Raw genomic sequence first — 26,503 nt, forward strand, 5'->3', positions numbered from 1 at the left:
TGCTGTCGGTACGGCTACCGACGATCTCCCATCCTCAAGTCAGTGCCGCACCGATCGAGTTCGTACAGAATCGCACCACTGCTTGCCGGGAGTCGGTGTTACGTCGCACCCGACGAATCGGTGCCGCACCGAACAGTTTGGAGTTACAGAATACGGCCCCAGTTCAAAAATCAACAATGCTTAAAAAATGTTCCTAATTCCTTTAGAAGGGTAAATTATTGAAAATCAAATGCAATATTTGGTTGAAACAAACACTGGTAATGTAATAAGTTGACCGTGGAATCATGCTGAGGTAGGGTTAGAGGGGGAAGTCCGGTGGCCAGGGTAAGGGACAGGAGCCCCATTGAGTTGGGCCCCAAATCTGAGGGACGAAAATGCCAGGGTAACTCCACCCCAAAAAAAAGCACCGTACAGAGAGGCTTAAAATATCCTCATGCTACCCAAAGCACTGAAAACGTTTTTCAATTGTAGGTGCTGGCAGGATAGGGTTAACTCCCTGTGAACATTACATTTACTGAAACTAATGAGAAAAGAAAAAAGAGTGCTTTTTAGCTAAGTCCGTTCCTTCATGGAGTTCACAGCCTTAAAAAACTGAAATTTTTTCCTTTTTTATTTATTTAGTTTGAATATTGGAGAAAAAGCACCCATCAATACCTTCTCACTAGTTAATACCATGGACAGCCTTCTAAAACCATTATAATCATTAAATGGTGGAAGTAAATGAATTCTAAAAAAGGTGTAATTGTACAGGAAGCTCAATTCATCTAATCATTGAGTGTTTTTGAGGAATATTTCCTATTCCATTGAGTGACATATTAAAGGTGTTTACAATTTTTTTGCTACGTGCATTTTTAAGTTATCCATGGCTCACCATAAAATCATGAGTATGAAAATTTAAAGCCACACATGGAAGTGAATATACATTAACAAAATTATGAAAATTACCGCATTCAGGAGCCATGACAACTTGCCCAGTGGGACATGCATAATCAGACTGTAGCATCAGTGATGCTGGATCAGGTACGGTGTTAGGCAGAATGTCATGGACATCAAATTGATCTTCCTCCAAAATCAATTTCTCCAGCAGTCGCTGCACATTTGATCTTTCATTTGAATTCAGATTTATGATTGGGTCACTGAAAATGAAAATAGCACATGAAAGTAGGGAGTGTGTTCTCCACCAAAATTATGGAGAGGTGTCATGCAAAATTATGCTGAAAAAACACAACAAACACACATCTTTACACAAGCCAGTGCACTTAAAACCCCACTACACCACATGCTCTCATAATATAACAGCAGCAAAGAAACATAAGAAAATTTGAAGAACAGCTTAAGCAAATACAAAGCCAAAGGAAGTAAAAAATATAGAATCCAAATGATGGTCAATAGAGTCTGGTTAAAACACTGATCACTCTATTCAACAGAACAGCATCATAAAGCTCCTAAAAAAGAAAGGTATCTTTGTGAAAATGTTCTGCTGAATAGCATTCAGATTATCAATGTAACACTAATAACAGCATACTATGTAAAAATAATGTAAAAGCATATAATTATCGTTGGGTTTGAGGATTCTACCCAATTACCTGCAAAAGGACTGCTAAATCAGCCTACTTTACCTTGTTATGAACAAATACCATAAGCCATTAGTTGACGCTGAATAATTTATCTCATTTTGTGATGCAAATACAAGACAACACATCCCATTCTCTGCATCACTAAACTTAATATTTATTTAATTCACAACTATTAGGTTCTAAATTTATTATTGTCAAGGGTTTATCCTAGCAGTTACCTCATTATTTAATCTATACACTCACCCTGAACAAGAAATACACATAAATAATGAATTCATCCAAACCTCAACTATAACTACAACCTGTTCCTTCAAATTTTCAATAAGTAAGAACCAACTTGGCAATTAAACCATGTTGACATCAGAGACTAATTGACCCCACGGGAAAGTTCCCCTCTCACCTCAGTAACCCCAAAACCATTACAAGAATTAAAAACTGCTAATATACAAGCCAATTAGTCTGGGAAAATTTTGCTTCTATTCATTCTCCAGTTTTTCCATGGTTCACAGTAAATTCTTAGGCTACCATTGCCCTTTTCACTGAATTCCTCTAATTTAGGACAGATTTATCACAACTGCTGAATTTAGTATTTAACATTCACTGAAAATATGTTGATCCAAAAGGTAAAGAGTGCTGCAGAAATGTCCCTTAACTTTGAAGCCATGAATTAGTACAAAAACAGAAAGAGCTGAAAAAACATTTCATCAGATGGAATGACAGCTACAGGAACCTCTTGCAGTTATGAATGACGAAGTAAATAATGAAAAATGAAAAGAAATACTAGTGCATGATAATGACACTTAGATTCTCTACAAGAAATGGTATATATACTGCCCTTCATGAGGTATGGTAAAATATTTTTTAAATTAGCCAATTTATTCATTTAACTAAGCAAATGAATATCCTGATACACAACTACAGTGCCAAGCTTAGAAAATCCATAAAGCAAGCATGCAGCTTAAATATTTAGTTACAACAAAGATACATATAAGTGTTTAATAGCTGTTATAAATTGGCTACAGAAAAAAGTCACATTAGGTGCAAAGACAACACTTATAGCAGCTCAGCATAATTCTCCGGAAGCCTTTTTTAAGCTATTGGTAGCTTTGCATACACCAGACCTTCACAAGCTTGAATAAATTTTACAAATGTTGCTTACTTGACAGCAGGAAATGATATCTCCACACTGTATGTGTCTCGCGCTTGTCTTCTTTGCCTAGAGTTCCTAGAAAAGTAATGCTACTCACAGATCACAACAAAAAGGACAAATAGGAAAAAAAGCATGCATGAACAGAAGAAATATCCTCATGATATAAAATGCCTCCCATTTGATGCTCACTTTACAGCAATGGCTGATGTTTCAGTCACGCATATGTGTCAGTTTTATTGTGATGCCTCTAAAATTTTTACTTCGGATCAAGAAATGATACATTACATGTTTCTCTAACAAAAATAAGTACATAATCCTCCTTCCTCAGGAGTTTTCCAGCAACATCAACATGGAACAACAGGCGAAAGAAGTTATTAGCATCAAAAGATAAGCACTTATAACATGAAGATATTGACATAGAAAACAAAGAGTGAATTGGTTCAAATAATGAAAGAAATGCCAACCAATAGTTGCCTACTATCTAAATTGTTAATGAGACAAACTATGAGTGTGCGTGTCTACCTCAGTATTACCATGCAAAACTCATCTAGACAACGAAAGATAACAAACACAAACCCCAATGAACATGAACTAATTTTATAAACCTGAAATAAAAATGATAAAAGGATGTTGCGCATTCTACACAATATGATTTAAAAATGAGTATGTGAAAATGAAATGATGGAAAAGCTCATTTCCATAACAGTTATCATGCACCACAAATTTCGTAAACCATAGATTACCCCATGTAATGCCCTCCATTTTATTATTAATTTGAGGTGACCTTTGACTATTTATCCCATAAAAATTAAACTTACATGAAGAGCAACCATTGAGCATTAAAAACAGAATTAAATCAATTAAAAATGATGACTTACTTTTCAGCAGGGAAGCTAGCAGACAAAACATATATTCCATCGCTGTCTGCTTGTCTTTTCACTGGTGAGGAACGCTGATCACATTTCACATCTATTGCTAGATCTTTGCATTCCCTTGTTCCTAAAAGGATCAAGAAAAACTTATGTTTAAAAAAGCTCCAAGCATGAGATTTTTTTCCATTTCTTGCCACCAAAGTGAAAAGCAACTACATAAACTCTTAGAGGCAAATAGAATCAAATTTGATAGCAGGAGATAGATCTGGTGGTGAGATGTATAATCAATGATTTGGGAATTGCAACAGATTATGATTATTTAATGACAACCTCTCCTGAATCTTAGAGCATTCCTTTTACATTTTCCATGTGGCTCAAGGGGTATTGAGATAAGAGGCAGTGTCACATTGTGAAACAGAGCAAGTTTACAACTTGTGCATGAGCACTGCACTACAATAGGTCACAGATTAAAAAATACAGAAATGAGAGAACCACTAACAACCTACAGTACAAATTCAATAATGTATGACTTCACATACTCCATGTAATTACAACTATAAAAATTTTAATAAATACTGCAACCAAAAAAGTAATTCTAATTTTCAATGTTCATAAATAATATTGATAGGTTATCATTTTTATAAAGATGGGCCAAAAACAGCCATGGCTGCTAAGTAAGCAACAGATGCAAAGAATTTTATATATCATGACGGTATTTCTTCTGCTCATGCATGCATTTTTTTCTTGCATTTCCTTTTTTTGTGATCCTAATGAGAGAAATATTTCCAATGAAACACACAGATAAGCCCAGCTGTATCATTTGATATAGGATTGGGATACTTACCTTCAACAGAATAAGAGCAGAAGTTCCAGTCTCTATTGAGGGAATTGACAGCATTTCGTACTTTCTGTCGTAGTACTCCTTGTCCAGCTTCATTACACAAAACGGAGCTGGGGAAGAGCATGTTTATCTTGAATACTCTCTGAGCAGGTTTGGAAACTGAAAAAGAGGCCATTTTTATCATTTAGATTGACAATAGTATATTTTAGCGTGCTTAAAATACCTCCTTAACAATGAATTAATAAGCTGAAAATAAAATTTAGGCCAATTTACACATGCAAATTAAGTTTATTATAATGTGAGGAGTTTGTAGAAAATATTCTTCTCATTAATGAATGTAATTATTAATATGCCCTAGAAACAGGTCAAATAATACATTTAAAAATATCAAAATACACTGGGACACCATAGAAATAATAATCATCCTCATGAATATGTAGAGGGGTGGACATGAATAACTACCTGAACAAGCAGGGTACACCAGGGGCAGAGCAGGGTTCATGGTGGGCCTCCAAAAACCTTCAGCTCCACATGTGTAAAATCTTGGCACTTCTTGAGAGAATCTCAGCCCTGGGTTACATGCTATCTCACAGACTTTGAATTGACCACCAGAACCCCAATCCCGGCACATCTGTACACCACCAACAGGATCAGCCAGCTCAGGACAGAAATCAGCTGGAGAAAGAAAAAGGTTGTACATCTGAGTATTACCGTATATGCATGCAAATCATTCATTAAAAGTTCTTGGATATATTTACCCTGGAAAATCTGTGACACAAGCCTATATACTGAGTGCCCATTAGGCACAGCATATGCAAAGTAAAATCTACATGGGTCATTCCAAGCCATCTTGGACAGGAGTTAACTCTCAGATTTTGATGAAAATTGGCACACATTGCCATCAAAATCCAAGACAGATTGGCACATATAAGATAGACTGGCAGTTATTTTCAGCTGGTTATGAGGTGGTATATTTCAGATAAGTTAATTAACAGTTTTTTTTAAACATTATTAAAATATTTAAGAACAATATGAATGGGATTAAAATCTGTTTAATTTACACATACAGTCTTATAAAAATGTTTATCTTAAAATAAACCAAATATGTATCATGCTTCTATGACTACTGGAAGGAGAGATACCAGGAATGACATAATTCTAAGGAAATTTTTCTGGAAAAATTAAAATGTGCATAGAACTAAATTCCTTGAATTATATTATCATTATTATTGTTATGTATTTCAATAGTAAGGGGTAGGAAGGGCATAATGGCCCTTCAGAAATGCAATACTCCCTTAAAAATTTATAAAATTAAGTGAAATTCTGGTCTTTTCGGCTCCTTCCCTTAAAAATAAGAAGTTGCTTTTCTTAGGAGCTGGGCCTTGTTCAAAACGGATTGCCCCTTCCCCAGCATAAACAGTTCATATGCCCTAAGTTGCTGTGTAGCAATCTTAAAGGAGAGATATATGCTGAGGTAATGAGTCCCAAAGTGAGCATAGCTCCAAGTCCCCAAATGCTTCCCAAATTTACAGTATTTGTTCTACTAAATTTATGTATCAAAAGACTAAGGATTAGTGGGTTCTTAAATTTTTCCGGTCCTCGGTACCAGTCCCGTTCTCCCCCATCAGTTCTCGGTTCTCGATACTCCGTTCCCAGGTTCAACTCTTACTATCTGAATTAATGGCAAATTTAAATGAACTACTGGAAGAAGTGAATGAAAATAATTTCACTAAAGATGTTAATTATCAGGAACGCTCTGTAGAAAAAACTTAAGATCGTCTCCAAAACCACACCGATGCCTTGCATAGGTTCATCATCTTACGAGCAAACTCTTAGAATGCATCTTACTCGCATATCGAAGAATTGTATTAGCACATGATTCAATCGTAAGACCACTTTCAGACGAAACGATTTTCCGCCGTACACAGCACGGCACACAGCGTTGCAGAGAGTCGTCTCCAGTCGTCTCGTCTGAAAGCCGCTTGAATTTCATGTGCATGGCTGCTGACAAAAAGGCCTGAATGCGGACTCAATGTAGCATTGTCTGTATTTCAAGCCATAGACGGCACATCACCGGGCAAAATGGGTGCCGTGCCGTCGATTCCACTTGTTTGAAGACGTCCATAGCGACCAATGGAAAGTTGAAAGACCGGTGCCGTACCGTGGACAGCGGCAGGTAAAAAGTCAGCTCGTTTGAAAGCGGCCTAAGTGGAAATGTTACAATGCGACAAACTGACAAACCCTTAAACACGCAAGTTAGCGAGCAACTCTCAAAAGAAGAAAACATGGAAGCCATGAAATCAGAAAGTGATATATGCGTTTTTAATCTCTTCTCACTTTTTGGTCTTGAATACGCTGCAGACCATTTCAGCTTTGGGTGCCAAATTCAAATCCTCTTGACCGTTTGGAGCCAGTTCCAAAGTACCGACTTAATGCGACCGGTTCTCGATTCCAGTTCCACAGCCAAGAACCGGGTACCAGAACCAACCCATCTTCTATATTATTTCTACTGTATAGGTACCTTTTTCTCAACTTATACGCAACCAAACTCTACAAATGAGGTACCAAAATGCACAGAATTTATCAGAGAACATGCAACGGCATATCTTACTTCCTAAATATTGCTATTGTTTCCTAAAATTGGTTTTTAAATAATTAAAAAAAAACAAAAAAAAAACCAAAAACCGGTAAATATTCCTGACGTTAACAGCGCACAAACTGATACATTTATTCATTTGTAACAATATCTCGCATTCTTTAAATAACATTTATCAAAATGCTGCTGATTCCACATTCAAGTCTCCTGTTGATACGTAAGTATGAGTCATCATGTGCGTTTAACAGAGGATAGTGTAATTACTTCCAATGTTGTGTTTAAAGAGGTCCTCTGACCTCAATTTGTACATGAACATTCCAATTAAATTTGTACATAAGACCCTGCCTTTTTTTTCTACATTTTAAAATTAGAAACGCACCTATCCCTCTGTGGACCTGGATTGAAAAGAGCGGGGGAAGCCCGCTGGGAGCGGGCGCAGCACGCTCGTCTCTACAAAAGACCATAAAAATGTAAGTCTAAACACCCATGCCTTTTATGATGGAGGTAATTCCAGCAGTGTACGCAAGTAGTTAGAGTGGATGTGTCTGTGACTGGATTTAATTGAGTTGGCTCAAACACATAACACTGATTGAGTAACGCTCCAACCCCAACACAACCCTCCCCTACCAACGCCTAATAGCAACCAAATAAACAACAAAAATTTCTGCACCTGAAGATGTCGTCTATGCGACGAATTGCGATGTTGTCTTAAATAAATTGTGTGAAAAAGTAGCATTCCTTTTCAATTTTTTACAATGGATTTTCACAAAGTTAAGCCTGAAATCATCAGCCTGTTTACATACAAATTGGGTGGAATGAGTTGATTCAGGATAGATAGATATTTGACCAAGGGATGATGAGAATCAAAGTACTCATTTTTATTCTGAATGTCAAAAATTTTAAATTATAAGTCATTCAATTTGATAGCAGAGTTGATAAACAATTCGGCAAAGTCAGCATTGCTAATTTCCCTAATGCACAAAATAGCACGTGGCTTACTAAATAGACAGATATGCACTTAATTCATTTAAGTGAATATCATTTTTAAATAAAAGTTATTTTAGAATATTTTAGTGAATCATCACGCGACATCCAAGCAATTATGGAGTAGACCTACAAAGGAACTTGGAAGGCAAAAAGAAATCAAAGCCATAAAATATATTGAGAATAGAAGATAAATAGAGGAATATTTTAACAACTGAATTTCTTACCAAGAACATATACGTTGAATGAGCATGTGGCTGAATTTCCAGCCAGATCATAAGCAACATAAGCTACACCATATGTTCCCCACAAAAGACTTTGTCCCGGACGATGACCACTAGCTTCCTCTACCCTCACAACACCAACATTATCAGAGAAGATGGGCTCATCCCAAGAGACAGTTGTGGTTCCATTCTTAGCAATCACCCAAATATCACCAGGACAATGATCGACCTTAGGAGGCACCTTCAATGGGAAAAAAATTATTAAGGTAAATTATTATGGGCAAATAGTAATACACAGGGTTTTGAAATGTGTGCATACAAAGATGATAAGAAAAATAAGTCCTTGATAGGTAACTTCTGAGTAGGTGAGCATAAGGAGGCAAACTTAAAGATGTTTTCTTTTTCTCTTTACCTTATCAACTTGAAGTTGTTGGCAACGTGGTCCCACATAGCCTCGAGGGCATACGCGCTGACCACAATGAGATGGAACAATCCTCTCCACTCCACCCGAGAGATCCTCATAGCCTGCCCACGTCAAAACTAGTCCTCTGAACAAAACAGGCTCCGTCCGGCAGTCACGAACCTGGTTGGATATCAGACAAGACCATTTCACTCACTGCCCAACATGGATATCTTCTTTGAACAATCAAAAATAAATTCAACTGTATGCTCAAATTAAAAAAAATTAAAATTTGACAAAATCAAAGCTCACCTGTTTCTGAATTTCATTGGTGACATCAAGGGCTCTGTCCCATATTTGAACCTTAGTCAGATGACCTTGAAATCCTGATTCAGTGTATGCTTTAGCACTCTCAGCATTAGGTTTTCCTAGAGTAGCCCAACCACTAAAAATAGAAGTAACTCCAATGAAATACAATCTTAAATTTAATAATAAAAATCTAGAATTATAACATTTAATTATAGCTGATAATAGTCACTTATGCCCAAGATAGCAATGACATACCCATGCAGGACTCAGACCCAAGACCTCAAAATAAGATCACAATTACTTGCTTTACCCCACCACCACTAAGGCCAGCAGAATTTAATTTTCATCATCTTTGTGAAAATTACTAATATCAAAGATAAGCTCTTGCAACTTCCTTTTGATGGTTATTAAAACAAATATATTTCCAGACTAAGTTTAGCTCATGCATGCAAGTAATTTCTTTTAAAGAATGAAACAATCTATCTTTATTTTCTGATACCCATATCTATATACTCAAATATACTTACTAATCTGGAAGTTTTCTTCCTCCTCCATAGCCTTCAACTTTACTTGCTATCAATCCCTCTGTGATCAGTGTAAGATCTCCCGTCTCACCATTCCAAACTATAGCAATGTGATGCCACTGGCCATCATTAATAGTGGCATACTCTCTGAAGCCAAGATAAACGTCTTGAAGATCCTTGAACAAAGAAACTTGCACCCCATTGCTATGAGCCTGAATAAGGACTCGACGGCCCATTGGTACATGTGAAGACCTGTGAATTTCAATACGTAGTCAACGAATTTCAAAGTAACAGCAAAAAAATCAGTGTTACCTCAAATAATACATACTTGACACTATAGAGGGTGAAGAAGGTGCCACCCTCATCCTTTTGTGTGAATTGCACCCACATAGCAATAGTCATGCTCTGCTTGCCACCAATGAAGAAAGGAACGACCAGGGACGCACTACTGCGAGTTGGATCCGTGAAGTACAAATCATAGTCAACAGATATCGCTGAGATAAAAAGAAACAAACAAGGTCAGATAAAATGCTTTATGTCAGAAAAAGCACTGTACAAAATCCCTTAAAAATCTACATTGATTAAATTCAGTGTTGTGTAAGGCAATCTGAAAAAATACTAGATGTAAAAATAACTTATACCAAGCATTAAAATAATTTTGTTGCAAATTTGAAAACAGTAATCATGAAAGTACCTATCACATGAAAAAGATTGAATCAAGTTCTTATTAGCTAGATAGGTCAGCAGATGCCATGGAGAAAATTACACTTACTCTTCCTACAATCCTCTCCTGTCAAGTTGAATGGACACTGGCAATAGAACTTCTCTGTTAAATCAATACATGTGGCTGATGGTGGGCAGGAGTTCTCTTTGCAGTCAACAATGTCCTCTTCACAATGTTTCCCTATAATTGATGAGGTGCAAACAGTCAAATATATGATATGAAAAAATACCTGGACGGTGTCAAATACACTTACAAAAGAATTTAGAGTATGTACCCTTTTACACCAACAAATCCTTTAAAACACAGAAAATAATGAATACTTAAAGGCAAAAAAGCATACAATGCATCTGATTTCCAAGCCATTTCTTCTTTAAACCCTCCAGCGGACGCTCGTGACAAACAAGCAGTCGCTCGTGCTTGGCACACTCAGTGCACCATTGCATAGTTTCCTAATATCCACAAATTTCTATAAATTTATGACTCTTTGCGTGATATTAAGCCTTGGACTTGAAAAACAATTTGCTTAATTCAGTAATTCATATATACATACTTGATGCACAGAAAAAAATCAGGATTGAAAATTTGTGTTTGTAGTGTTTGTGTGTTTAAAAACTGGTTGGAAATTTTGCCAGCTGCTAACCAGACAATAGAAAATGAAAGTGCACCAAAAATTATTAATTTTTACTATATTTACCAAGATAACAAAATTCAAATTCCGACTAGCATAAAAGATGTAATTATTGTTTAGTTAGGCATTTTTACAATACCATTTCCGACTAACCAGCACCCTCCATGTGCCATCACAACATAGGATTCTAAAAGTCATCTTTGTCCCCATAAAGTCAGTCACAGATGTGTGATACACAATTTATACTAAGAAAACACTATAAAAACAAATATGTAGTAAACGCTGGGGGAATTAGAATCAAATTTCCTCACACAAGAAGTCAAGCTGGTACACTCTATGTGCCATTGCAACTGAGGTTTCAAAATGTGGTCCTTACTGCCATATTGTAAATCTTATTCATATGACACTTGATTCATACTGATAAATTACAATTGTATGAAGGCTTGAGATATGGGGGATGTTTTCAAACTTGGATAAAAAAGTTCAAAGAAAGAAAAATGTATGCATTGGCAAAATCACTGCAATTGCACTGGGGTTAAAGATGGTGCACCTCACCAAAAATTTTCCATTTATATTTTGAAACAGTCTGCTGATTCTGAGCATACATTGCCAATGATTTTACTCTTTCCTTTGCTCTGAATGAAAAAATATTTAACACAAAGCTATTATTAAACCGAACCCTAAAGTCTTGAGGCTTCGAAAGGCAAAGGAGGAAAATAAGATATTCTAATGATAGGGGCTTTATTTCTTTGAACAACAAATAACTGGTGTCCTTCCATGACCCCAGGAAAAGCAATGCATCTACAATCAATAGTTTCATTTAGAAATCTAATACAAAAAGATGACTTTATTTTCATTCTAAAATCTCAAAGAAACCCATGAATTACAATCATCCAGATACCAGGAGATATCATATCATGTTATCATTCTCAAATTTACTGTGATTATATTTGACACTGAAGCACATCAGCAAATCATTTATTTGTAATTTTTAGAATGGATCCAAATGTCAGTATTTTCTAGCCTTATTTTGACAAAATGCTATGTAATGTTGTTTGGGAATTGCTCTCTTCAATTCCAATGGTCATACAGATCACAGAGAGAGAGATAAATACAGTGCAACCTCGATATAACGACACCCCACGGTGCACTAATAAACACTCGTTATAGCGAATTATCGCTTTACCGGAGGTGGAGCAAATAATAGCCAATATACCTGTTGCGAACAGATATACAGGAACAGGAGTGGTGCGGCGACAGATAAACATCTATCTGATAAACGTAAGCATAAATCCAGGCGAAAGGCGATGTTTATTTGCATCACTAAATTTCCTTACTCAAATAACGACTAACTATTCAAACAATTTATAAGCGCCGCACTGAATAAAAATCATGCAAAGCATTGTTTCGTCAATCATTATATTTATCGAACGACAGTTTACCACATAAATTTGAGACTGAGCACTCCATTAACTTCATTCCTAACAGATCGCTAGCAATTACAGAGGTTAAGGAGTCTTGATGAAAGTCTTCCGGCGGTGAAACCCTCGCTATGGCGAGAGCCAACGCCATAGTGTCTCGTAAAAACGAATTTTTTGACATGCTTATTATAGGGTCAATTGGCGGTGCATCGGCTATCCCTCGTAATAGCGGGGGTGTCGCTATAGCCCGTACTCGCTTTAACGAGGTTCCACTGTACCTAACTCCTGATCACTCTGCTTCCTCAATAGCTCAAATTAAAAAAATACAACAGCCCCCTGTGGCTTCCTTCACGCCTCACATGACAGGAAAATCAAGGATCTGACAGAAAAGCAATGACTAATTTGCATTTTTTAAGGAATGAAATCAATAATCGAGAGATAAATCAAATGGATTGAATCTTACCAGTAAAGCCTGGAGGACAGACACAACTATAGCCTGGTCCACTATCAAAGCAAGTGGCTCCATTTTGACAGGCTCCAGCAACGCAAGCATCATATTCATACTGGCAGCCCACTCCTGTGTAATCACTGGGACATGAGCAATTAAGGCCTGATCCAAAGTCCTGGCAAGTTCCACCATGCATGCATGGGCTACCAATACAACGCTCAGGAGCTGTCTCACACTGCTTTCCATCAGTTCCAGATGGGCAGCTGTGAACAAAAGTTTTCAGTCCAGTAACACCACCACTCAATGAGAATATAATATACTACTGGTTACTCCTAAACAGGATGTGATATATTCACTGATCCATGAGGGTTCAACAAAAAATATATTCTTTTAAGGAACCCATACACACATATGCAATGAACACAAATGATAGTCACTGAGAGAGAAATTTAAATCTATTATAATTTTGAGGACCCTGAAAAGAATTGACGTGGGAATGGTGGGAAAGTGAGAAAGAACTCCCTCCCAAATGCAAAAAAAATCATTTCCCTGAGATCAAACTCTACATGACAGTAAATATTTAAATTGACTATTTTTTGAATAAAAATTTTTACTTGAACATTAAAAGAAACATATGTAGTACTTCAAGTGATCTTCTACCTATAGTCTTGGTTTAGTAGAAGGCTTTAGGATGATTACTGGAAATATGTACAATTAGGCAATGAAGCCAAATAGGTAATTCATTATAATAAAATATGTATAAGAAATAGAGGTATGCAAAGTAACTCCAAGGGGTGAATAAATAGAAGAAATATTTCAGGGATCAGTAAAATTTAACATAATCATTCATGAAAGCATATAAGCTTATATAACATGCACTACAATATCAAAAATTATTTTCCATAAGTTTTATTAAAAATGTAGGAAATTGGAAAGAATTGAGAAATGTTATAATTTAAAAAATTTCATCAGTTGGGAAGACAACAGATGGAGTGGCAAGTGTGCTGGAGAGGGCAATCACATTGAAATCACTTACACACAGAAGTAATCTTGGAAGAGATCAATGCAATTTGCATCATTTTGACATGGGTGATTTTGGCAAGTGCCAATGTCTTTTTCGCAATGGACTCCAGTCCAGCCAGGAGGGCATACACAACGGAATCCACCAACTTCATCCATACATGTTCCTTGGTTCAAGCATGGCTCAGATGCACAGTCATTGTAGTTCACCTGCAAACATTTTATTTATGGCACATTTTTAAATATGAAGTACTACAACCAATGTCCTCATCAGCTATTTTGGTTTGATTATCATCATTGAATTGAACCTGATACTGAACTGACTGGAGATAAATATGGTACAAATTCACTTTTCACAGTGTTTACTTAAGATAATCAGATACTATCTTTACCTTTTGAAATATTATTTAGCCCATAAAAACAGGAATGATGACAAGTTATAACTTATGAGATTAGTTGGCGGTATCATCTTACCTCACAGAATAGACCTTTATAGCCATCTCTACACTGACATACGAACTTATTATCCATGTCAATACATTTTTCCGTGCCTTCTGCATTACATGGGTCACTCAAACATTCATCAATTTCAGCTTCACATTTGAAACCTATCAAAAGAGAAAATGATTAGATTCAGTCCAATACAACATAAAATATCAACCTATGATACCAACATGCATTTATAAACGCTGACACTTCATTTTAGACAAAAATGATTATTTTGGTAGATCAAAAAGGGATGCAAAGATTTGGCTGAATCCCATCAAATCTATGGATTCAAGATTTGATCGAATCTATGAACTAGACATAAAAATGCAAATATTTTGGATTCTACACATAAGATGGACAGAAAATTTATAATTTTATACGTGCAAAATATGTATATACATATAACATTTACTACTGACCAGATTGAAATATTTAATTTGCGAGAAGGTAATCAGTATTTTATATAATTCTTAATAGAGAGAATCTTTGTATTAGGTCCAGATTTGTACTTGGAATTGGAAAAAAAATATTCAGACTTAGTATTCAATCCTTATCACCTACATTTGAACCTATTGGTTAGGTTGAGCCACAAAAACTAAATGAAAAAAAATTCTCAAAGGCTAAGATAAATCTATGAGGAAGAATGAAAAAGAAAAATATATACTTTGAGCTACTTGGGTCAGTGATTTAAAGTTTTTCATGAATGCATACAAAAATATGAAATTTGATTGAATCCTTGGATTATATATTTGACTCATCACTACTTTTTGGGGAAAATTAAATTTCATTTGATAAAATCCACTATAATGCTTCATGAATCACTTATCCTTTGGTTCAAGAAACAGATGGAAAACTTCTTACCAACAAAACCTGGGCGGCATTTACAGCTGAAACCATCCAGTTTATCAACGCAAGAACCTCCATTCTGACATGGCCTATCAGCACAATCATCAATGGTATGCTGACACCTTTTACCAGTAAATCCTGGTTCACATGTACACTTGTAATCATCTACCAGATCTTCACATTGGCCACCATTTTGGCACGGAGAGCTACTGCATTCATTTATGTTGGTGTCACATGAAGCCCCTAAAATTTTAAGAGACATAAGACTTTTGTAATTATTGACATTGAGAGAAAGTTCAAATTTATTTCAGTAATTGTCTGTGTGATCTCCTCAAACAGGGAATAATTTAACGAGGCAAATAAAAAAACTTCACAATTTTTGTAGCTATTTTGAAGATACTTCAATTCCTTACAGTATCTGAGATACACACATGAAAAGATATAGATGACAATATGGCTGACAAATACTAACCTATCCACCCAGGGTGGCATATACATCTGTAGGAGAAAAGTTTGTCAACACAAACCCCATGCTGACAAGGGTTATCGGCACACAGGTCAATCTTATCCTGACAACGCTTTCCAGTAAAGCCAGGAGGACATGAACAACTGAAGTCAGCAACTAAGTCTGTGCAGTTGGCTCCAAGGAGACAAGGCTTCTCAGCACAGTCATCTGCAGGACATTGAAAAATTAGTAAAAGCAATCATTTAAACACTAAACCATGTTGATCCTAAGTCAGAAATTTTTGAATGATTGTTTTACATTACCTGTGTTGATTTCACATCTCTGACCCTCCCAACCATTAAGACATTCACATTTAAATCGTCCTTGCTGAAGGGCAACACATGATGCACCATTCAAGCAGGGATTTCCATTTGCAGTGCATGGATTGATCTACAAAGAGAGGTAATAATTAATCAAGGATAAGCATGTGAATTACACTATAATTCTTCCATATACTCGTGTAACATACAATAAAAGATTAATATTTGAAAATGGGGAAATAGAATCCACTTCTAGTTCAAAACTTCACCATTATATTAAAAAAATTACCGAAATGCTTACCGTCATATCACAGTCAATTCCTGTATAGCCAGAGCGGCATAAGCAGGTAAAATTATTGATTCCAGGCTCGTCTTTGCACATTGCTCTTTCTGGGCATGTATCATTTTGGCAGTCAGACCTTTCCTCCTGACAATTCAAGCCACTGTAACCTGATGGGCACTGGCATCGATATCCTTGAGGTAAATCAATGCAGCTTCCACCGTTGAAGCAAGGCATGGAAGAGCATTCGTCGATGTCAATTTCACAACGCCGACCAGAAAATCCAGCAGGACAGAAGCACTGAATACCATGGCCTGTGGAGAATGGGCATTTACTTTTAACAAAAAATATTAACGATCAATGCCATAAAAAGAATATGATACACGAAGAAGCTCCCAGTAAACCCCACAAAAATTTAATATTCTGATCTCAAAGTTTTCACTCATAGAATGAGTACATAATACATATATCCATAAATAATTCAAGTACAGCACTTTCCCGATCATCCTAATGGCTAACGATGGCGAGAGACGGCACGAATAATCGGAAAACACGGATAACCCAAACTTTCACTTCAATGCCTTTTAATGTTCATAATTTACGTGAAACAAACAGTATAGTATTATTTATGCAGTTATTCTGCTACTTAAGAGTGCTTCCCACACCCAATGAGAGCTTTCTTCGCCAGTTCGCGATCTTTTTGCGGCGATAACATGGTTGTACTCATATTATTAATGCTCCATGTGAGGCCTGGTTTCAAAAACCACACATCCATGGCTGTGTGATCACAGATACAGAGAAGTGCTTTTGCACAAATACTTCAAAACCACTGCTCGAAGTTGGAAACTACACTTTCAGGCGCCACGCCCCGCAGTCGGATCTCGCTCAAGTTGCTCGGGTTGCAACTGCTGCGCGACGTGTATCTGTGATCAAGGAGCGCGGTCGCACACTGCGAGGCTTGGAAAACAGGAACACGGTGCTTCCGTGAATGCAGCTAGCACGTGATCGCTTCAGTTTTACAAAGCGGATTCTGATGGAAATAATAAGCCCAGTGTATCCTAGCATTAATGCCGTAATTCCGATGATTTTGCATCCGATTTTTTAAAATAAAGATCGCAGGAAAAATTGAGTGAGAGTGAAAAATCATGCACGGATAATCCGCAACGTGGATAAACGACAGCTGGATAATCGGGAGTCTGCTGTATGTATAAGTAGAGTGTACTTGTGTAAAGTCAAGTTCATCTTGATTTTGTAAAATAAAATTAAGAAGAGCTAATGATCATTAATTTGCACATGAAACACTTCTTAAGTTAAAGATAAGAAAATTGACATATCTTAAAAAAAAATACATTTTCTTCACAAAGAGTGACTGCAAAACTAACCCATTGGCACACAAAGACCTCCATGCTGGCAAGCATTCTCAGTGCACTGAACAGTGGAGCACTCTTCTCTCCCCACAGCAGCTGTATTCTCTGTTTTCATGTCACTGGGACACTCAAAACAAGTAGTCTGGCCAGGCTGAGACTGGTAGAAATTCTTTGGGCATGGAGCACATGGGGCAAGTCCAGTATCAGAATAGTAACCAGGAGAGCACTTGGCTAAAAACAGGGAATGAAAGCAAAATTGGTAAATTATTTATAAGACTCACTAAAATTATTACATTAATATTGATTCAATTTTATCTTAATTATATGATGCACAGAACACAAGATTATAAAAGTTGACCTATATTGATGCATCACTGCATTTAGCAGGTGTTGGCTGCCATTCATGATTTATTATTTTATACAAACATGCTGAACATATTCCACACTAAATACTCTACCTAAACAAACAACAGATACATCTTAGTTTATATGATACATATTAGCTTCAGCATGACAGATATGGTGGGAAAAACTTTGGTTAAAAAGATAAACTGGTCAGCACGACTTATTCTCCTATCTATAAAACAAAAAGATAATTATTCCACTTTTTATTTGGCCTATTTTAACTGAATGAAAATTCATTATAACGCTAAGATTAACTTTACGATGGAAATACATAGTCACCTCTGCAGTATTCCTTCCCAGGAGCAGCAGGCTGGAATGTATATGTACTAGCTGGGCATGCTTGACAGTCTTTGAAGCCGCCAGTTGGTGGTTCCCCTGTATAGCTGTTCCGTGGGCATTCCAGACAAGGCACCAAACCCGTGGGAGAATATGTACCAAATCCACAGACGGGTACACAGTCCATCAAGCTCTTGGAACCTGGATGAAAAATGTCTTACTATAGCAACACATAAAACAAGGAAAAAATGCGAGGAAGCCTAATTGTCTGTTGGATAACCTCACCTTCCTCCTTCGTGTAAGTTCCAAGAGGGCATCGAAGGCATGATCCTTGTCGGTCCTTATTCTGATAAAATCCCCTCGGACATGATGTACATAAATTCTGCTTTTCACCAGCAAAAGTACCAGCAGGACAGTGTACTGTTCAGATTAAATAAGTAATACTCATCAGTAAATTTATTAAATAGTAATTTTAATAAACCCATCTTTGATTTCATGCCCGAATGTGTTGCAGTGTCAAATGAAAATTGAATAAAACAAAAGAGACTTTAAAGAGAACTACCAAGAATTCCAATATCCATTTATAAAAGTCCTAAGATTAGGTTAGATAAAACTTACAGCATCTTGGAACATCATTAGTGTCCATGTTCAGCACTTCCCCAACATTACAGGTGAATCCACGTGAGATTTTTGAATGTAATGCTCTCAACGGAGGACACTGATTTCCAATGGCACTTATGTTGAGTAAAGGCTCAATGACAGCTGTGGCATAAGGAATCGACAAATCAAATATAAGATTCAGAGTTGACCCACAAAGATCATAGAGCTGAGGTTGCCTCACAGCTGGAACAACCACAAGTATGAAGTCCATCTGAAATAGATAATTTCAATGTATACCACAAAGTTGATCAAATTTTTACGTGGTTTATACATATGTACAATCAAACTCTGTGAATTGAATCTGAGTCATTAAAAAGATTTAAGTTTTCTTTGACACCAACTTCTTTGTGACCAAAAAATTGCCTGTCATTTGTACGGCTAAAATTTTATTTTTAATTCTTCTGTATGAATAACAAAAAATATCACATAGTTGTATCAATAATGTTACACCATTTCCACGTTAGAATGAGATCTGAAATTGATTAGGTCTGATCTAGAACAGTTATGGAACTGAAGTTCCAGATCTGGAAAATATATGGAATGATTCCTGATCTGGAATTTGTGGGCAGAAGAACTAATTGGTATTGTGTTCCATACCAGTTCCTTATCATTTCATGAAAACAATGTTCCATAGTATCCAATTTCAGACCTGTGATTTATTTTTGATTGGATAATTATCAAACAAAGCAATTATATTGCTAATGAAATTTAATTTTAGGATTCTAAATATAGAAATAAACATATTCTCACCTGAACAACATTGTCTTCCATCAGTTTTGGCTTTGTTTCAACAAAAGACACATTCATGTTGACATTCACAGCAGAACATCTCTGAGTCAACACGTTGTTGAGACTGGCATAATACTGGGCTAAGAGGTCTTGATACTGGGCTAAACAAAGATTTGCTACAGCACCATTGGCTCTGTAGGTAACAGTTGCCACTACATGATAATCTGCTTGCTGTGTGTCTAAAATAAAAAGTCATAGAAGTCAATGCTTGCCAACAATACATATTATAAAATGCTCATATATGGAAAATTTAAATAAATACTTCATTTACCTTCTGAGACACAATCTGGCACAACAGATGATGGGGTCCAGGGACTTTTTTCTTCGCAGCTAAACGTTTTCACAGCATCCCCGTCAGTGAACCTGAAAAGAGAGAAAGAAAAATGCACTGAATTATATTGTACATCTCTGGAATAATAAAAGTTTTTCCACAAACATGAGCAGCATTCAACAGTCTGAGTAGATTTCTCAGAGCAAAGCTGCATCAATATATCCTTTCCCTACTTAAGTCATGAAGCTGCCTTATCTAGTTACAAGATGATTAGGTAAATTCACCACTAATATGATTGTTATTACTATCCTCACCTAAAACCAGGTTTGCAAGTTGCAATGCACTGTAGCCCTTTCTCTCCTGATAGACAGTTCAGAGCTCCATTGGCAGGTGGTTTCAATTCCCAATCAACACATGGGGTAGCTTGAACAGCCACCTAGAAAATTGACGCATGTGCATAAATACCACATTTGATTGAAAATAGATAGCTATAATGGGGCAGGAATATCAACAAAAAACTAGCAACTCACCTGGAAATGGCAAGTGGCTCGATTTCCATACTTGTCGGTGGCAATGACAGTGACGTTTTCAAACCCACCAATCGGAATGGTTGCCCTCTCTGGCACAAAAGAAACACTCACTTCTCCAGAAGCATCAGATGCATTGACTCTTCGACGGGTATCATTGAAATTCACCAAATAGCTTTCCTGCCTATCCACCAGCTCGATGACATAGCTTTGAGGACAGCTGAGGGATGGTGGGGTGTCATCGGGCACAGTGATATTGATCTCACAAATGGCCACATTTCCATCATAATCAAAAGCCACATACTTCACAACCATGTCCTTAAAAACTTGGATGGGGGTATGGAAACTCTGGGGCTTAACATCCAAACGAGCTATACTTCCACTATTATCAACTGCAATGGGTTCCGTGAAGTTTACTGGCTCCAATCCATTTGGTCCTTTCTGAACAATAATTGGCTGCTGAGGACAGTTTTGGAAAACAGGCGGTTCATTATCTGTAATCAAACACAAGATAAAAAATAAGAACTTTGCAGCAGCTAAAAGGAGAAAGATTTCATCATTTTAAGGACCACTGGTCAATTAGGAGGCTTTTAGGATGATGATTTTCCTGGGTATTCCTGAAGCTATGTGTATCCCATATTTTGAGACCCTTCTGTCATCCAAAATTTAACCTATTTTCTTTCCTATCCGTATTCTTTAAGCATCCTCGTCAACATGACCTTCTCGAATATAAAATTACATTGGCATGGTCTCTGACCTCTCTGATTGCCTCATTAATATCACCACAAACACAAATACTTTCCAACCAATATTATTATTCATCACAATTCTCTCCTCAAACTCCAAGGTCACTAAGGAGTGTGACAGAATTTTTCTATCCGAGTTACACAGACAATCAATTTAGATAACTAATTCACAATTTAAATACAGACCATTCCAATTACCCACCCCCTACCCTAAACGATAGCCAAGACTTTTTACATAGATTCCACTTTATTATATGGGTGCCTGAGTGTAGCCGGTGGCGATGCATACTTTTAGTATCTGCTATACTTTCACTGGCACAACGGACCCTTAGGTCTAAGTGCCCGGGTACCACAGCTACTACACCTCAATCTTAATCTACACTTTAAAGGGAAAATATAATTTCCTAGAGAATCTAATAGGACGTCTGATGTAGCAATGTACTGACCTAATCCAATCACACACTGTTAATGTTACTCACCTACACAGGGGGAATATCCATAGTCATAGCCAAGAAGAGGCTCTTCTTCAGGCTCTTCACATCCCATTAGCTCAAACTTCAAGCAAGCATTATCCATGTAACTGACGATTCCTGAAAAAAACAATTACCCATGAAATCCCCAGGCCAGATTCCCTTATTATGAGATTTTTCAAGCTATATCACTTAACATACCAAGAATAACAAATCTAGCTTGGACATATTTAGGCAGAGTGATCATTGCAAGCTCTCCATAGTTCCCTGGGTCTCTCATAGTTAAATTGAAGTTTGGGAAATAGACAACATAGTTCTCACTTTCAGCTTGCTTGTAGAAGAATCTAATTTCAGTGGGACGTCCAACGATATCATTGGTCACAACTCCTTTCACCAGGATTGCCTATAAATAAACATAAGAAATTTTGCCCACAAATGTTACAAGGAATTAAAAATATAAAATCTGGTATAGAAACACATACATACATTAATTATATGGAAGGTAAATTATGAAAAAAATTAATGAACACATTCAGAAAGACTGACAGTAAAACCTGGTGGCATCCCTTATTCAAAATTTAATAAGCATTAAGAAATAGATAAAAATAGCTATCTCCAAATTTATTAGGAAGCACCCATGCCTTCAGCATGAAAGTGCTATTTCATGCATTTAATACAAGTCTTAAAAATGGCCTTAATCGGCTGAAATAATAGCCAGTTGCCTCTCAAAAGGAGCCATTCAAGAATCAAAATTGTTCATCTAGAAAGGAACTTTTTTTCATACAAATGAAAGCAAAATACATATTTCCAAATATGAATGAATCGATGCAAGCAAAATCCAGTGGAAATGAAAGGGCAATATGCAAACAACCTCTCCTTGTGCAACCAGAGCTGACTCTCACAAAGAGGAATCAAAATAAAAATTATATCCCATTTTGGCACTTGAATAGTCTTTAATCCACCAAATATGGATAGCAAGAGAAGTTTGCATAGGTCAAGGACAAAAAATTATGGCATTGAATTCTTTCTACTTCATTAATGTAAAATTAACAATATAATAAGAAATGATGGAAATCTTTTTCACCGAGTGCAAATCAAACAACAACAGAAAAATGTCAATTGTTGCAAGAGGAGTCATTAGTTCCCCATTAGAAGTCTTCCTATGTTTTGTACAACTTTTCTACAATTTTTAACAACCAGCAGCTGAAATTTTCCTGGATAAAAAGTATTTTTACAAACCTTAACTCGGTACACCTGTCCCAAATCAACACTGACATATGTAAACGCTTCTTGTTTTCCACACCATCCAGTCACAGAGTTAAGACGAACATTTCTTGCTTCATAATTTGGCCTGTAGCAAAAAATTAATAACTAGTAATGCTAAAAAGTACTAAGTATGTGTACAACTAGACTACGAGATTATACTGATATTACTTTTCAACTTTCCTCTCATACCCGTAAAATGATAGACACATGCAATACCTCAATTTTAAGTCATTAAATTTGGTAAAGATATAGATAATAACCTTTCAGATGTAGCATTTATTGCCGAATCAGGTATTCTACCAGATGCCAATCCAAGAGGTTTCACAACACGGCACTCAGGCTCACGGATGCAGGTTATTGGTCTTGGGTTGATAAGGATATATCCTGGCCTATTACAGCCAAATTCAACTTCTGCACCTTGTTCGTAACTTTTGGCAACCTGATATCCATCGGTAGGGCGTCCTGGATCAGCACACACTGGTCCCTCACACCTCAAGTCACCAAAGTCCCACACTCCATTCGCTTGACACCTATTCGAAACAAATTTAAATGGTACATTATACTTGAGAATATAATCAAAAGAGGAACAGTAGTTGAGCAAAGTGAGGACCATATTTTATACTTGGCTCACTTCTCAATATTATAGTGATATAATAATGCATGACATACCTCACAACATTGTCATGGTGATTTGTTTGCCCAGCTAACTTGAAAGTGTTTTGGCATCCGAAGTAGAATGATGATTGATACTTGGTGTCAGGTATGCTTCCATACTCAGCACCCGGAGATGGCAATGGGACCCCACAGTTAACCCTGGGGCAACCAGGTTGCAGTCCAGACAGCCAGTAATCAGGGAAGCCCTGGATAAATATGATACATAAGACTTTGCTCTCATGGAATGTAAATATTACAGTAGCAAAGCTTTGTTACCTCACTTCAATTAGTATCAACTTAATGCCATAATACCCTGTACAATACCAATAATGTCATTCATAAATATTACACTCACCGGTTTTGGATCATAGACACACTGTCTAAAACCAGATGAAGCAGTTTTCCTCAGGAGCCTTCCAGTGCTTCCACAGTTAAGGGTTACATTTTCTCGGAAAGGCAAGAGAACACTTTCCTGGTTAGACCGTAGAACACTTAGACCTTCTGACTTGTCATCTTGCAAGGACACACACTGGGCATCTAGGAAGAAAGGTAGGTATTTTTAAACATCAAGAATGTCTAGCAGATACAAAGTCTAAGCACATTCAAAGGTTGAGGTTTTTGCCTGTGAGGGAAAGCCCACTGTCTACAACTCCCCGACAATCAACTCACCGAGAGACCAACTGAGGGGAGAGTGGGAAAATGGGTAATAGCTTAATAGTACTCAATAAATGTTCGCTGGATAAATTATATCTACTTACATTTGCATTCAGGTACAGTTCCATTCCACATTCCTCCAGAAGTACACAGAAGTGAAGATGTGCCCATCATAACATAGCCAAAATTACATTGGAAGCTAACAAGATCACCAAAGTGATACATTTCCTGTAATTTGAAAAAAATATGAGATGTTGAATAACAGGAAAAAGATGATGAACATGGAATGTATCATTATGTTTTGAGAGAAATGGAATATTTGACATACTTTGGTTGAGAGCAGCACTCCATTCTCTGGTGCTTGCAGCTTGGGACACATTACAGGCACACAAGTTTTGTTTCGTTGATATATATCACCATCTCTGTCTCCAGATTCAGATGTATCAATAGTGAATCCAGCAGTTCCATTGGATAGAAACAGCTGATAACCAACATTACAAACACAGGAGTAATTTCCCGGACTGGTAAAATAATAGAGAGCACATGTTAAAAAAATTTCCATCTTAATAATAATCTCATTACAAGAACTGGGAGAAAAAATTTTACGATTTTAATTTTTTGGATGAAACAGCCAAATTACCACATGTAACAATCAGCAATTTTACTCATGGCTTCAATAGAAATTTCTTTAATGGAATTATTTCACAGGAATAACTAGATTATCCATTTACACATCACTACAGGAAAGAGGAGAATAAGTAGATTGATAAAATACATATTTAACTCTGCTCCGCATGATTCTTTGCAGCTTTGTGAACAGTCAAAGAAAGTAAGGGAATGCTGCAAGCTATATCACATTTATATTTGTTGGAAGTGAAAAACAAACTCTTTGGATGTGCTCACTTATTCATCTCTTGGAGGGTGTGTGGCCATGTAAGTAGGTACAGACACAAAAGTAAAAGCGTACCTCCAACAAGTCATCACTCCCAGCTTAAGTACACCACTTCAAATTCCTAGCCTTCAGTATTCTTACTCACAATTTGCCCCCCCCCCCTCTTCCCAAACCAGCTTCCAAATGCTCCTCATGCAGCATGAGCAATCAAAGGCATTGCCAACTGAAGACAAGGAATTTTAAATGGTTTGCTCTAGCTCTGAGTAGTGGCTCGTCAGAGGTGAACATTCACTTTTGTGGCCCACTGTACATATTAGCAGAGGGACAATGATGAGCAGATTTCTTATGTGGCCATGGGAGTTGAACGCTGTCACATGGTAAAAGTTTCTCACCTATTAATACACTTCTGATCACAGCCTCCATTTTTCACAATACATTCATTGATATCACTGCATTCAAGTCGGGTGCATCCCATCACTTCTAACCTCAGGCAGGGGGCTTCCACATAATCCTTTTAAAAATGTTTGAATTAGTTAGCCTTCTAAAGTTTAGAGCTATGTAAATTTGACTTAATTTAAAATACTACATATTATAAAGACATACTGCACAATACATACCTGGATCTTGAACCTGATATATTGAGCTTCAATTGGGATAGGCAAATTTAAAACGGACAGAGTAGGTTCTAAGATTCTAAATTCAACTGGAGTCCCATCTGGATTGGTGTAGTCTTTGAAAACGTCAGTGAGATCATCGGTGTACTAAAAGGAGAAGACGTAATGACATAATCATCTTGCGTTCATACACCCAGCATTAATCAACAGTATGTACACCATATGAAAGTGATTTCAGCAAACAGGTGACAATCATGAATAGGGTCATCAGATGTTGAGAAAATTCGATAAATGACCATCGATTTCAACTTTTGTCAGGAATTTGAGAGGAATCACTATATGTATCGCAGAAATCTAAGATGAACACCATTCTAAGACAACCTCCTTTTCTTGGAACTTCACAACAGAAAAAAATTAACTTTGAAAAATAATAACTTTATATCTCCAAATACTATCCCAAAATCTCTGAAAGATTAGTAATAGATGGCCCATACCATGGCTACCTTTAATAATTAAGAATTAAAGTATTTGAGTAACTAATCAGGCAACCTGAACATCACCGTACAGGTATAAATTACAGCATGGTGGACCAGGACCACAGTGCTCCTGTGAATGCAGCTAGCACGCAATTGCTTCCGTTTTACGAAGGGGATTCTAATTGAAATAATAAGTCCGGTGTATCCTTGCATTAAAATGGAGTGATTCCGGTGATTTTGCATTCGGTTTTATTTTTTATAAAGATCGCGGAAATATTGAGCGAGAGTGAAAATTATGCACGGATAATCCGCAACACGCATGTACCGCAGCCGGATAA

The 26,503-nt window shown here is 36.8% G+C and overlaps 1 protein-coding gene across 3 annotated transcripts in view; it reads right to left on the minus strand.

Annotated features, from left to right (window-relative positions):
* The window catches only part of LOC124171909, a 129,536-nt gene that overhangs the window by 11,065 nt on the left and 91,968 nt on the right, over nucleotides 1–26,503 (minus strand). For 2 of the 3 annotated variants that reach the window (XM_046551318.1, XM_046551320.1), the window contains exons 19-54: nucleotides 25,693–25,836; nucleotides 25,468–25,586; nucleotides 24,512–24,704; nucleotides 24,288–24,411; nucleotides 23,885–24,066; nucleotides 23,545–23,735; nucleotides 23,136–23,405; nucleotides 22,849–22,960; nucleotides 21,811–22,012; nucleotides 21,619–21,729; nucleotides 20,397–20,887; nucleotides 20,181–20,302; nucleotides 19,867–19,958; nucleotides 19,557–19,774; nucleotides 18,765–19,017; nucleotides 18,432–18,566; nucleotides 18,150–18,347; nucleotides 17,481–17,696; nucleotides 16,120–16,412; nucleotides 15,822–15,948; nucleotides 15,526–15,726; nucleotides 15,069–15,296; nucleotides 14,193–14,326; nucleotides 13,735–13,928; nucleotides 12,714–12,961; nucleotides 10,250–10,381; nucleotides 9,806–9,971; nucleotides 9,481–9,729; nucleotides 8,957–9,089; nucleotides 8,657–8,827; nucleotides 8,248–8,485; nucleotides 4,903–5,115; nucleotides 4,444–4,599; nucleotides 3,606–3,726; nucleotides 2,737–2,802; nucleotides 946–1,136 (exon numbers count right to left, since the gene is read on the minus strand). In XM_046551318.1, coding sequence (XP_046407274.1) covers nucleotides 946–1,136; nucleotides 2,737–2,802; nucleotides 3,606–3,726; nucleotides 4,444–4,599; nucleotides 4,903–5,115; nucleotides 8,248–8,485; nucleotides 8,657–8,827; nucleotides 8,957–9,089; nucleotides 9,481–9,729; nucleotides 9,806–9,971; nucleotides 10,250–10,381; nucleotides 12,714–12,961; nucleotides 13,735–13,928; nucleotides 14,193–14,326; nucleotides 15,069–15,296; nucleotides 15,526–15,726; nucleotides 15,822–15,948; nucleotides 16,120–16,412; nucleotides 17,481–17,696; nucleotides 18,150–18,347; nucleotides 18,432–18,566; nucleotides 18,765–19,017; nucleotides 19,557–19,774; nucleotides 19,867–19,958; nucleotides 20,181–20,302; nucleotides 20,397–20,887; nucleotides 21,619–21,729; nucleotides 21,811–22,012; nucleotides 22,849–22,960; nucleotides 23,136–23,405; nucleotides 23,545–23,735; nucleotides 23,885–24,066; nucleotides 24,288–24,411; nucleotides 24,512–24,704; nucleotides 25,468–25,586; nucleotides 25,693–25,836 — 6,634 coding nt within the window. The remainder of the gene's footprint in view (nucleotides 1–945; nucleotides 1,137–2,736; nucleotides 2,803–3,605; nucleotides 3,727–4,443; nucleotides 4,600–4,902; nucleotides 5,116–8,247; nucleotides 8,486–8,656; nucleotides 8,828–8,956; nucleotides 9,090–9,480; nucleotides 9,730–9,805; nucleotides 9,972–10,249; nucleotides 10,382–12,713; nucleotides 12,962–13,734; nucleotides 13,929–14,192; nucleotides 14,327–15,068; nucleotides 15,297–15,525; nucleotides 15,727–15,821; nucleotides 15,949–16,119; nucleotides 16,413–17,480; nucleotides 17,697–18,149; nucleotides 18,348–18,431; nucleotides 18,567–18,764; nucleotides 19,018–19,556; nucleotides 19,775–19,866; nucleotides 19,959–20,180; nucleotides 20,303–20,396; nucleotides 20,888–21,618; nucleotides 21,730–21,810; nucleotides 22,013–22,848; nucleotides 22,961–23,135; nucleotides 23,406–23,544; nucleotides 23,736–23,884; nucleotides 24,067–24,287; nucleotides 24,412–24,511; nucleotides 24,705–25,467; nucleotides 25,587–25,692; nucleotides 25,837–26,503) is intronic. The other variant, XM_046551319.1, reaches the window with a different exon arrangement.

This window comes from Ischnura elegans, chromosome X (assembly GCF_921293095.1).
Source record: "Ischnura elegans chromosome X, ioIscEleg1.1, whole genome shotgun sequence".
NCBI lineage: Eukaryota > Metazoa > Arthropoda > Insecta > Odonata > Coenagrionidae > Ischnura > Ischnura elegans.